The following is a 12285-nucleotide window of genomic DNA, read 5'->3' as shown; positions in this document are numbered from 1 at the left end:
TCATTTATCATTTAAATGAGAACTAGGGGACATAAGTATGGTGAGGCATGAAAACAGTGCACTGGAGTTAAAACATTTTTGTTTCTTCCTTTTTTTCGCACCTTCAAGTAAGATATATGATGTTGCTATTGAAAACCCATTCATACTTGAAACCAAGTCAGGTCTGAAACATGTTTAACCTATTGTAGGTGAGGGAAAAGATAATAAGTAAATAAGGAAAGCCATTTATTTACCAAACCCCTGCAGCTACTGTATTACCCCAATGCAAAATGTTACCAAAGAATTGTGACATTCCACAGAGGTGTAAATGATTAATTACACACAGGACACAGAGTGTACAGCAGACTGCACAGGATACAAAATTCTTCCCATTTTTACTCAGATTCATTTTTAACTGTCACTAAATCCACCTAAGTACAATTTCCAACTTTTTTTCATACCCTTGGTTTTGGTTTCTTGCATGTGTGAAAATCTCCCTCTCTCCTCATTACTATCACATAATTCAGGATAAAATAGGGCGAGTTACACAGGTCCATCAAGATTCCTCCAGGAATAACTGAATAAAATTATCTCTACAAAAACCAGATATTATTTTTAACGTGTTTTCTGACGTTGTCTGGTCAGATATTTCTGATCCCCTGCCATTTCTGTCAGACCTGTGCTCACTCACTGCAAGATGAGCCCACCCTACTATAGACCACAGTCACTTCTCACCATTGTACCCTGCACAGCTACTTCATTGTAATTAATCTCTTTCCAAATAATTTAGCTATTTGCTGAATTTCAAGTGGAATGCTATTACTTATCTTTGCTCATTATTTCTTGCAAATGTTTCACACTTGTAAGATCTGTATTTCTGAGAAACACTGGTATTAAGAATTCCACAGCACCATGTTAAGACTGAAATATTCCATGCATGTGTTAAGGAAGCTTCGGCCTACCACTGTCAAAAAGCAGTGCCACTGAAACCAGGCATTTTCTTTAATTTTCCTAAAACACACTTTACGTACAGAAATATTTTAAAACTACGAAAACCGTTTTTCTAACTATAACCATTGCCTACTGTTCCAACACAATATAGTGGTCAAAAACCAGAGAAAATCCCTATCCCCAATATTTATATCCAAACAATACACACACAGTAGATTCAGAAACAAGTGCCACAAAATAGTAGTTCTGTCAATATCAGAATCCATGAGATCATCTTTCTGTTAGAGTTGCACACTATAACTGATTGATTTTGTTACTGAATAATATTAACAACATACCATGAGTTCACTCGTTATTGGACAGCAAAGAATACACACAGGAGAGAAATAATTTAAAGGCTGCAACTGTTGGAAAAGCCAAAATCAAAGTTTGCATTTGGAAAGTCCACAGAGGACAGCAATCCACGTTGAAATTCTAACAATACCACCTCTAATAACGTAATACCTAAGCAATGAGAGTCCCACAGTGTGGATTTTCTACCGTCTAGTAAGAATGAGCTCAAACTGCTTTCTTTCTTTCCAGAGGAACATGAAATAAACTTCTTTTCTTCTGCGTGGCCATCTTCACCAATAAAACTTAAAACCACTTCAAATCCTTCTACTCCTCTTCCAAGTTTTGCCAAAGGCTTAAAATTTTACTCACACTAAAGGATAAATATATGCATTCATAAAGTGTAATCCCAGAAATTTTGTTTCCTCAAGAAATCAGGCATAAAACAGCATGAAGGATACACTAACAACGAGCAGTTGTTTCATATATGGTGAGAGGTGACAAGGCTGGACAAGGAGGCCTCCAAATGGGAAAAGCTAACCTGGAATGAAAGGTCAAGCGAGGCAGTGAGGTACATGGCAACCTGCCAAACAAGAACTTAAGGGGATGAAAACAGGGAAATGCAAGGAGATAGAAACATGAGAGAGAAAATCAGAGGAGAGAGGGAAGAATAAACGTAGGAGAACAGGAGAATGGATGAGAAGACGGAGAATAAAAACTGGCCTGTTGGGGAGAAAAGACTGACACTGCTTTACAACTAGTCCCTCTGGAGGACATCGTTTCAAATTATCTGCAAGCACAAATTCATTCATCTTTATGGAAATTATGCAGGAAAAAGAGGACATCTCGGAGGAGACGTTATCCACTCAGTCCTTCCACTTCTCTGAGGACACAGCATCCGCTCAGTGCTTCCAAGGCAAGGAAGTGAAAACTAGCTTTATGTAACAGCCGCAGATGCAGACTGCCCAGAAGTCAAAGCACTTTATTGCACCTTCAAGAGCCTAAAAATTCACAGCTTTTGTGATCCACTGGAAGCTTGTTGGGGGCTGTAACAAAAAGTCTGAAGAACTCTTTTGTGAAGAATATCAGTTGTGGGAGCATAGAGGAATGATGTAAGCAACGGAACCTGCAAAAGGAAGAAAACCTATATATTTCAGGTGACATAAAAGATGGCAGTGATCAGAGGCTTTGGATGTCATTGATACTCTCCAAGGTGGAGGAGAGGGGGCAAAAAAAAGAGTGTTGCCTTATGCAACGCAAAAATGAGCAGCTGTTCAGCACAGATATTTGAATGATGTTTGAAAATAAACTTCAGTAAAAGAAGGCTCATGCTCCAGGATTGACTTGTGAAAGGGGTCATAGCAAGAGTAGGAACAGAGCTCTGTGACAGCTAAGTATGTAATAATGAGTAACTGTATGTAGCCACTGACACTACAACTGATTTGGAAACATTATAGAAATGGGGATAATTTTAAAACATTAAAATTAACCTGATCTGAAGATAAAAAGGTCTTTGGCTTTATTTAGTAATTTATTGTCGGATTAATGTTAGTTCAAAACCTAGAAATGCAACTGGATGATTATAATCCTTTCCTGACATTGGCTTAATGAACTCAAGTAGTCTCTGAGGCTTGGCTGTGCTTGGTGGGAATAGAGAGCAGGGTGGCAAGCACCACAGCAGACAGGAGAGTGCATCAGCAGCGCACCTCTGCTTTAAAATTAGACATGTGTTTCCCAACAACTCTTCTTTCTCATTTCTAAAGTTGATTCTTTTCCAAGAAACTCTGAACTGACAGTACCTGTTTTTTAAATTAATTTGGTGAGAATACAGAGAGATGGAAAAGACAGCCCAGAAGGCACAGGTTATTCCGTATTTCCAGTTGGCGGAAACAACAAGCCTTAACAATAAGCACCGATTAATGCTTCTGATGACTCTGAAATACAAGTAAGAACAATTCTCATTTTACAGATGAGGAAACTCAGACACAGAACAGTTCTGTGACTGCTGGGGTCAGAGCGTAGCAATGCTATCTATCTCTCTGTCAATCTCTGCTGCCCTTTCCCACCGTTATATGATCTTCTCTCAAGAATTAATAAGCAATATTACAACAGGCCACAAGTCTAAATTCGCTGTTTCCTTTCCCCAGACAGGGTTTATCTAACTTATTTCCTCTTCTCAATCTCCATTCTGACCTTTTCTGCTTTCCTCTTTTCTTCATTGCTGCTTTAAGCTGTGTATATGGTGGAGATAGCAGGTCTAAAATACTTTACCCTGAAGGCTGTGAAAGTTGCGATCATTCTTACCAGTTTCAGCAAGGGGTTTGAAAGTCTTCTATGTCTTCTACTATCATGAGACTTACCCTTGAGGTCAGGAGAAATTCTGTTCCTAAAGTAGAGGGCAGGAGAGAACATTGTCTGAAAATAAGCTGCTCTAGCTGGTGACTTGGAAAACAAAGCTTTTAAATTTAATAATGATATTCTGAAACTGACCCAAATTCTGTGGAGGGCTAGCCTGCAGAGAGAAGCAAGCCTTGCAGATTCCAGGCAGCAGGGTAACTATTAGTGAACAGGTACACCTGAAGATAGAAATCTCCCCTTTCCAGTGCTTGCCGGAAAAAGACTATTTATTTGTTAGTTGGAAGTTCTGTTGTATGCGGAAATGTCAGGAAAAGTGGTCTAATAAGCACAGTGCTGAACAAAATACAGGTCTGCTTCTTCAGATATGATCTTGACACTCTTGTAGCTCCTTTGTCAGGTGCTGAAGCATCCTGCAGCAAAGGTGGTCAGGCATTACCTAAAATCACAAATAGGCACATTGCACATTTCTAGGGAGTGCCTTTTCCCAGAAACCTGCCAATGTCTTTGCAGGATATTAAGTCCTGTGCCTGCTACATGATTACTGCCTGCCAAAGAAGGTTGACCTGTTCCAGTAAGTATGCTCACATCTCTTTACAGTACAGTCTGTCCACTGTTCACTGCATTCAGCCCAGTGTGAGTAAATTAATTCACAGCCTCAAGATACTACAGAGAGCCAAATTTCAGACTGAGGAAACCTCAGTGACAGAGTTTTTCTGCCAGTTTGTCTGAAAGTATCACATGACCTACAAACTATGTTACAAACTGGATTTGCTTTATTCCTGATATATCTGACAACACTGTTAAGAAAATGGAGGAAGAAACTGTAAGAAAAGTGAAATATTTTGACAATTAGTGTTCACCTACAGGAAGCCCCACATTCTCAGAAAAAAAAAAAAAAGAAACCCCACCAGATTTTTTCTTTAATGGATGCTTTAAAGTACCTGAGGTGAGACATTTTCAGTTTGAGGGCAGACGCACCAGGGTAGGTAAGCAATTTTATTTTTCAGGCCACACCTATGTTTGTAATTGAGTTTGTGACCAACATATGCCAAGGTGGTTACCTGAATGACAATCATGTGACTGATTGGATAGACAGTTTGGGAGTGTCTGAGTACAGTCTGTGTGGATACCGAAGTGCCTTAGGAAATGAGCTTCACCACCATATAAAACCTATGAGCACCGATTTTGGGAATCCTCTCTTGTGGGGAGATCTGAAAGCTGGCTTGGAGGTAGATATATTCAAATGATACTACTACCATTTGTGGTTGAATAGTATAGCATACCTTTTCTCCTTGCTGTTTTGAACAGCCCAGTGGATTGACTTTGGCTATTTGATCTGATCTGGTGTTGTTAATGAAGGTCAGGGTGCAGCTGTAGATGAGCTTTGAGGCTTAAATTCAACAGTTCTGAATCTTGCATTCAACAGCATAAGTTTTCTGCTAGTAAGGTACAAAAAGAAACAGACATAATCAATTCACCTATAATTCTTCAAGAGAATGGTGTATTTATTCACCTCTGTAGTGTTTTTTTGCATCAATGTGAAGTAAAGGTCAATGCTAATGGAGATCTATACATCTGAATACTGTCGAGTGGTAGATAGGTGCTTTCTCCCAGTAGTTTCTCATTTCCCCCCCCCCCCTTTTTTTTTTCTGGGAGCAGAACCAGAGCTTATAACCTGGTACAAGAAACCAGCAAAAAATATTGTATCATTAAAAAATATTTTGTTTGCTTCAGGATTTCACACATTCTGAGTCACTTCTCCCTGTCACCAAAGACTAATAGCTATTAATTTGATAAAATTCATCTTAATGTCACTGTATTTCTTTACTGAAAGATGTATCAAACAGGAGTTTCTGCCAGAATTAAATCAGCACCATACTATTTCAAAGTTAAGTTTGAGAGAGATAATTAAATAGGAAAAATGTACTCTGGAGACTTAAAATGCACACTGCAAAATGTCCATCATTAAATAGATATGCTTTAACCAATTTCGACTAACAAAGCATTGTGGTCCTACATCTCCTTTATCCTTGTTTTGATGCTGAGACAGGAAAGTACCACACCAACATGTCAGGTATTTATACCAGATATTCAAAGGTATCATATGCAAAATACTGATGGGCATTACTAGTTTCTTTTTTAAACAATCTGGCCACATGTTTATGTGCTGGCATTCAAACATTTAACTTTAAATGCCTGTGTCCCAGTTCAACACTAAATTAGATAGATTTGATTCCATCAACCAAAACATTCCCTGTCTTAACATTTCCACTAGTAAGATTAATACAGTCTACTAGCATTACTATTTAAAATCATGATCAGCCTGACAGCAAAGTTCATTCTCAGGCATAGCTGAAACAGGGACAAAAATAAGCAGACCTCAGCAATGATGACCTCCATTTAGCTAATTAATTAAAACAATGTAAGGTAACTTAGGAATAAGAATACTCCTGAGAGATTTTTTCATGGCTTTCAAGATCATGGATACAGTACAAAGTAAAGTAATCTTTTGATGTTAGATGAGTGGAAGCAGCTTCACTGGCGTATTTTTTCTGCTGTTTTGAAGTTAGCACCATGTTCTTATTTGTTCTGGCATAGCAGAGTCTTCTCTATTTTTATTTAACCAAAAAGCACTCTAAAAAACATAGTATGTTAATATTCGCATTAAATATTCGTGAGAACATAGCAAAGTGGTAGTAAAAGGCAACTCAGAAATTCAAGTATGAATAGGCAAGGCTATAGTTAGACCGATCCAAGCAGAGCTGGCACGAATTGAGCTTGCATTTCCTGGTCTTCCTCACCAGCGTTGTGCAGAGACAGGAGCACCATTTCAGCTTAGCTCTGGTTGGAAACACTAAAACTCCTTAAACTTAGGCTTTAATTGACACTTTCATTGTGCTAGTTATACTGCAAACTTCCACCTCAAGCTCCTGCCCCTGCCCCTCCACACAGTGCCATCCTCATCAATAGCATACACAGTGATATGCAAGTGCAGTCATACATCCCTTCTACCTGAAGAGACAGAGTAGGCTGATTTACATATTTATTAAACATTGTAAGTAGAAGCACGCACTGCATTGTGAAGGAGGATTCCAGTAGCAGCCGGGATTACTGCACTGGAAAACACACAACAGTCAGTCTGTTGACATACATGTGAATAAAGGTAGGGAAGTGACATAATGGGTATTTAAGACAAAAGCAACTTGAGAAATAACTGCACTCGGCAGTGCAGCTGTGCTCTGCAGGGGCGCGGAGAACATCCTTGATCTGCTGGGAGTGCAGAAGAGACAGCACACGCGGCTGGCCAGGAAGGACGCTCATCCATCAGCTGCTACCCTGCCAGCCTAGCAGTAATGAGGAACTCCAGAGGGAGCCTGGTTCAGTTCTCACTTGGAAGAAGGATGTTGCTCAAAAGTGTAAAATGGAAATACTTGTTATAAAAAGAATCATAAGCTGAAAGAAGAGTTTACTGTTGAAACTATAGGACAAGACTAAAATCAGACTGGTCTCACACCTGCTAATCATAACTTCTTTCCTGAGGAAAGATTTCTGACTGGCAATACTAAAAGAGATACTTGAAGATAATCACATCTTGACATCACACAGATGGAGGTGATAAAAACAACTGTAACACTAAAAGCAGCTCATTTCTAAGTCTGCACCACTTCACCTCTCAAATACTTCTGAGAAACCTTTCAACACGCTCAATGATAAACATCAACCCTTCACCTGCCCTGCAGGATTCAACCCATTTGTGCCCTTGAGTTTTTGTAGTTTATCTCCAGGGCCTGACTTTCCATCTCGGATGGCTTTAGCTGCAATTATTTAAACCACCACCACCCAAGCTCACCACTACTCCAGCAGGGAGGCAACAGAGCAAATACGTGAATGCTCTTCAGCCAGCAATGTCCTCCCCTCTCACCCCTCACCACCACCGTGCAGATCCAGTCCTGACACACATTCACTGCTGCTATGACTGCTATTGGGAACAACTCCCACTGACCAGGGCATAAGGGAGACTGCTGGGAGACTTGCAACACCTAGTCCTATTGCACAGACTGCCCAGCAAGCTCAGGAGGCCAGGCTGTGGAAGATCAGCCCTGCCCAGTTATTTGCAGCGGTGATTTTTCATGATTAGGCCCTGACTTGCCTTTCCAGTCCCTTTGTGGGAGGTTAGGGCTCCTACAGACAGAAGGGAGTGGATAAATGCAGACAGTGACATTCCTAGGCAAAAAGCAAGATGCCACAAAGCTACTCCACAGGAATCTTTGGTAATCCTGATCTCTATACGCTAAAAAAGGTATTGCTTCTTTATTGTAGAACAGGCAATCAGCCAAGCTGGCCTTTTATCCAGCGCAGACATGATAATGGGAAATATGTATGGGCCTTACCCTATAATTAGGGTGCATTCAGAAGTGTCCCAGGCTTTCCAGGCAGGCAAATGTAAAGCACCGTGACTCACCACTGCAGGGTGTGACTGCTCTCAGGGATTTGTAAAATTTTCTTTAAATGCTGATCGGTTCCTTCCTCTTTGATGGGACCTCAGATACCAGAATCTGAAGAGCCTGTTGGGGGCCCACGTGTCAAACTGCTGATAAACCACACAGAGCTGTTTGTGCCAACTGTCACCAGCTGTAAAGGTGAAGCAAATCTCTTACCCAGCTAACTCCAGGGAAATAGGTCAGCCAGGCTGAAGCAGGGAGGAGCTGTCCAGGATCTTTTTTGTGTTTTTAATAACACCCTCAGGAATGACTCATTTAGTGATGTAAATTTAATTCTTTTTTTTTTTTGTGAAAAAACATCAGTCAGCTTCTGAATAATGCCTGCCCCATGTGCATGTTTCTTTCTGACCTCAACTCAGTCAAGGGAGTTTGACTTCATAATTACCTTGCCGCCTTCCGGCTGGCATGAATGAGGATATTAGCTCTATTACCAGCAGCCTATCAACTTTCTGCTTTCACTCAAACTTTGGTGTTATGGAGCCAAAGGGTTCCAATTTCAGCAGTCTGCAGACAGCACTAAGATACATGCTTGTGTATATACTTATAGATAATTCAACCTGAGATGGTTTAGGGGTGGAATATCTCTAATTGTAACAGGAAATGAGAAGTTTACTAGGCCTTCAACATTATTCACTACAACAGCTACCAATTTCACAGCAGAATATCACACTTGAGAACGACAGCACTATTTTACTATGCCGCATGTGCAGAAAAGGATCAGATTCTCACACTGAAAATTTTCTGAGAATGCTGGTCTGTCAGGGTTGTATCTGTACAGACAAGTTCTCCCTAACTTATGATTTACACATTATACTGTCGAATATACACCACAAAGTCATTTTATGGAGTTTACGAAGCTGCTTATAGACCTATTGTTCTCACACTTTGCTAGGGGTAAAAGTCTGCCAGTATCTGCATTTACTACTATAGTCAAACACTCATCATACTGTGTTAAAAATTAAGTCTGTCAAAGCAAGCTGAAACTACCCATATATATACACATCAAGGATATTTTTTTCAATTAAAATTTCAATTAAAATTTCAAGGGAAAAAATTCTTTTCATGACATCGTTTGCAGATGAATACTCACTGAAATAATGCTTATTTATAGAGGGAAATACCCTTATGAAGTACAAATTACTACTGTCCAGTAGACAGACCAAACCCACATCAATTTTCCCTATTTAATTTTTCTCACTTTTCCTGTAGCTTTCCAAGTAAAATTAAAATTATAGAGGTTAAAAACAGACTAATAAATGCTGCTTTAAACAAAAAAGTATAGATTTTTTTAAAGCACTGATACTCATTTGACATGCACAGACACTGGATTCTTATGAATGACTACAGGAACACCAAAGGGGCCATTGTGCTTTTTTTTCTTGCATCAATAATCCACGTACAAGGAAAGAATTTACACAACAGAATACAAGGACTCCATGGGAACACTGAAATAAGACCATTTGCACATGACTTTGTGCTTCAAAACCACACTTTTACCTGTTATGGTTTTTAAGTGCTTAATGCAAATCTGTCCATTAAAAACTAGTACCCAACTGACCATTTAGCCTTTTAGTGTATAAAAAACAACTGTAAAATACAATGTATACCATACAGCAGAACTTCCTATCTATTTCACAGAATTACAATGATAACTAATTAACATCTGCAGTGCTTTAAGTCTATCTTTATGGATTCAGATACAGCAGTATTCACTACTATAAGGAACCCTGGCTAACTAGCTAACTCTTGTGTTAAAATACAGCTGGTAAACTCCTCCTGGATTCAGAGAAAGTAAAGATATCCTGAAAGCTCCTCTAAGCATCCTGATTCCCAGGCCTCATGACAGTCTGCATTAGAGCAGTCTCAAGTCTATTGCTGAGCGACAACAGCCTCCAAAAAGTCATTCCTTCAACAAGCACAACTGAAGCACAGCAGTGTTCTGGCTCTTGCCTCCATCTCTGCCCCCACCCCCACCCTGTCCTCCTTCCTCCATCATATTCCCGTGCCAGGATTTGTAAGGTAGCCATACAAAACCAACAGATGGGCTAAACACCAGCTGACAAAGGGACCGGGAGGTGGTTTCCGAATGGCTGATTCCTGCCCATTCCCACCCTTACTTTACTTCTCAGTTTGAGGAGAAAAAAATTACTTCTGCTTTTCTTGTGAATTCTTGAGGACACCAACTAATTGAAACATAGTAGGAACATTGTTCTTTAGGGATTATTTTCCATTCATAAACCCAAATGAACCTATAGCATCACAATGTAAAAATAATCCTATTTATGGCAGTGATTTTAAGGCACAACAGGATGAGCTGCAAGTACTGGCCCTGTAGCAGGCTTCCTGCACCTGCTTCTGTAAGCCACTATACCTCTTCCGGGCCCAAGGCTTTTTTCTAATCTACTTTCCCAGCTCACTCTGTTAAAGTTGTTAATTATCCTGGAAAAAGGCATGCTGGATATTTGTACTGAATCCACCTTATAAGGAACACTAGTTGCTACTATGGCACTAGTTGCTAAGAAAAACACAATCTGAATTTTACCCCATCTACTTTAAAACAAAATAAATCTCTTCATTTCCTGGTTCTGCAGTTTGGGCCCATCTACCTGTGGCACTGTAGCACAGTTCCAACAGGTGCTCTAACAACACAGTTCCCACAGTGTGGGAACACACATACAACAGACAGACACATTGCTAGGGGGAGATATATTTACTGTCAGGAAACAGTGATTTTGTGATAAAGAAGATGGAGTACACGACTGTAAACATTAAGTAGTATTTTCAGTTGAGCTGCTCTTAATAATGAAACATGTATGCTGGCCTTATTTTACCATCTGTACACCCTTAAAATGGTAGGGGCAAGGAGATCAAGCAGTGTTTTTTCCATCCCTCATAATTTTCTTGTGAGAAGCGGAAAACGCCTTTCACCCAAGTGCTGGTGCCAGGCATCGAGTTGTTTGCTATCACAGAATTTCATGTCAGATGGAGGAGACCGAACTGTGAATTCCTAAACCTAGAAAAATATTTTCTGTATGTCTGTGAAGCCCAAAGCAGCTGTTAAACCTCCGCATGCTGACAGTAACTTCATACCTGCGCTCTGACAGAACACGGATGGAGACGTACCCAAAAAGACACTTCTGAAAAAAACATTAACCACCTTTGGGAGCAGGGCTTATAAAAAACCCCAAACAACAAAGGCACCTGACTGGGGAACAAATGCAGGCCTCACCCACTCCTGAGTGCCCAGGACAAGTCTGGAAGGTCCTTAGGAAGGCTCTGCACTTCACAATACCAGCTGCACTTTGATAGTTCAAGTATGCAGTAAACTGAAAAAGTAAAGCATTCATGGTGGGTGCATCAGTTAAAATTAACCGATGTGAAATCACAAGGGATATGAAAAGCCAGTGAGATAGTGATATGCAGCTTTGTAACAACGGCTATTAAAATCAGCATTTCTCCTTCCAACTGTACCGTACCTCTCACCGCATTACTTTTTCTATGGTTAACAACATAACAAACATAGTCAAGGAAAACACAACCTCGTAAGAAGAAAGTGTCATCCTTTGAGACCTGATGTCAAATGAAATTCAAATTCAAATAAACATCAGTTATATCCACAGGTTTCTGTAGTAAATCTGTTTTAATAAGGTACAAAAGGCTGGGAGTAAATAAAATCTAGGCTGGCTTTTCAATTAGCCTCTGTTAAATAGGCTTGCTTTATTTTCACTGGATATCCTGAAAGCCACAGAAGCCACACAACATGTCGCAGCTGACGCGGTGTGCAACCCTTGACCAATCTACTTACTTTCATTCTGCAGATGCACACTCTTTGAACACTTTTCGGTTTTGGACGCCTGTGTTAATTTTCACCTGAAATGAAAAATTTAAACACTTAATCCTAACTTCCAAAGCTCCAGCAAGCCTCATCTTGAGCATCATCAATGGAATGGGGCAGGAGAGGGAATGAAAAAGGTTCTCAGTGCTGACTGATAGATTTTTGTTATTGCCATGCTTCCCTTTTACTAATTATGCCCAGATTGCTCATCATGCCAGATACTGTTTATGCTAGGAATTTTCTACAGCATACCTCAGGGGCAAATTGCCTGTAGTGGTGATCTGGGAATTCTCTCTAGCCTACTTTAACAAACAAACCTCCAGTATTCCT

General features: G+C 40.0%; 1 protein-coding gene across 1 annotated transcript in view; it reads right to left on the bottom strand.

The window, feature by feature from the left end:
- The window catches only part of LOC116915267 (collagen alpha-1(III) chain-like), a 232367-nt gene that overhangs the window by 217432 nt on the left and 2650 nt on the right, over positions 1–12285 (bottom strand). The window contains exon 3 of the mRNA XM_032919942.1: positions 11926–11990. Within this exon, the coding sequence (XP_032775833.1) occupies positions 11928–11990 (63 nt within the window). The 3' untranslated portion in view covers positions 11926–11927. The remainder of the gene's footprint in view (positions 1–11925; positions 11991–12285) is intronic.

The sequence above is a fragment of the Strigops habroptila genome, chromosome 5 (genome assembly GCF_004027225.2).
Source record: "Strigops habroptila isolate Jane chromosome 5, bStrHab1.2.pri, whole genome shotgun sequence".
Lineage (NCBI taxonomy): Eukaryota > Metazoa > Chordata > Aves > Psittaciformes > Psittacidae > Strigops > Strigops habroptila.
Note: the sequence above shows the minus strand (reverse complement) of the source record. Positions and strands in the feature narration are given on the sequence as shown.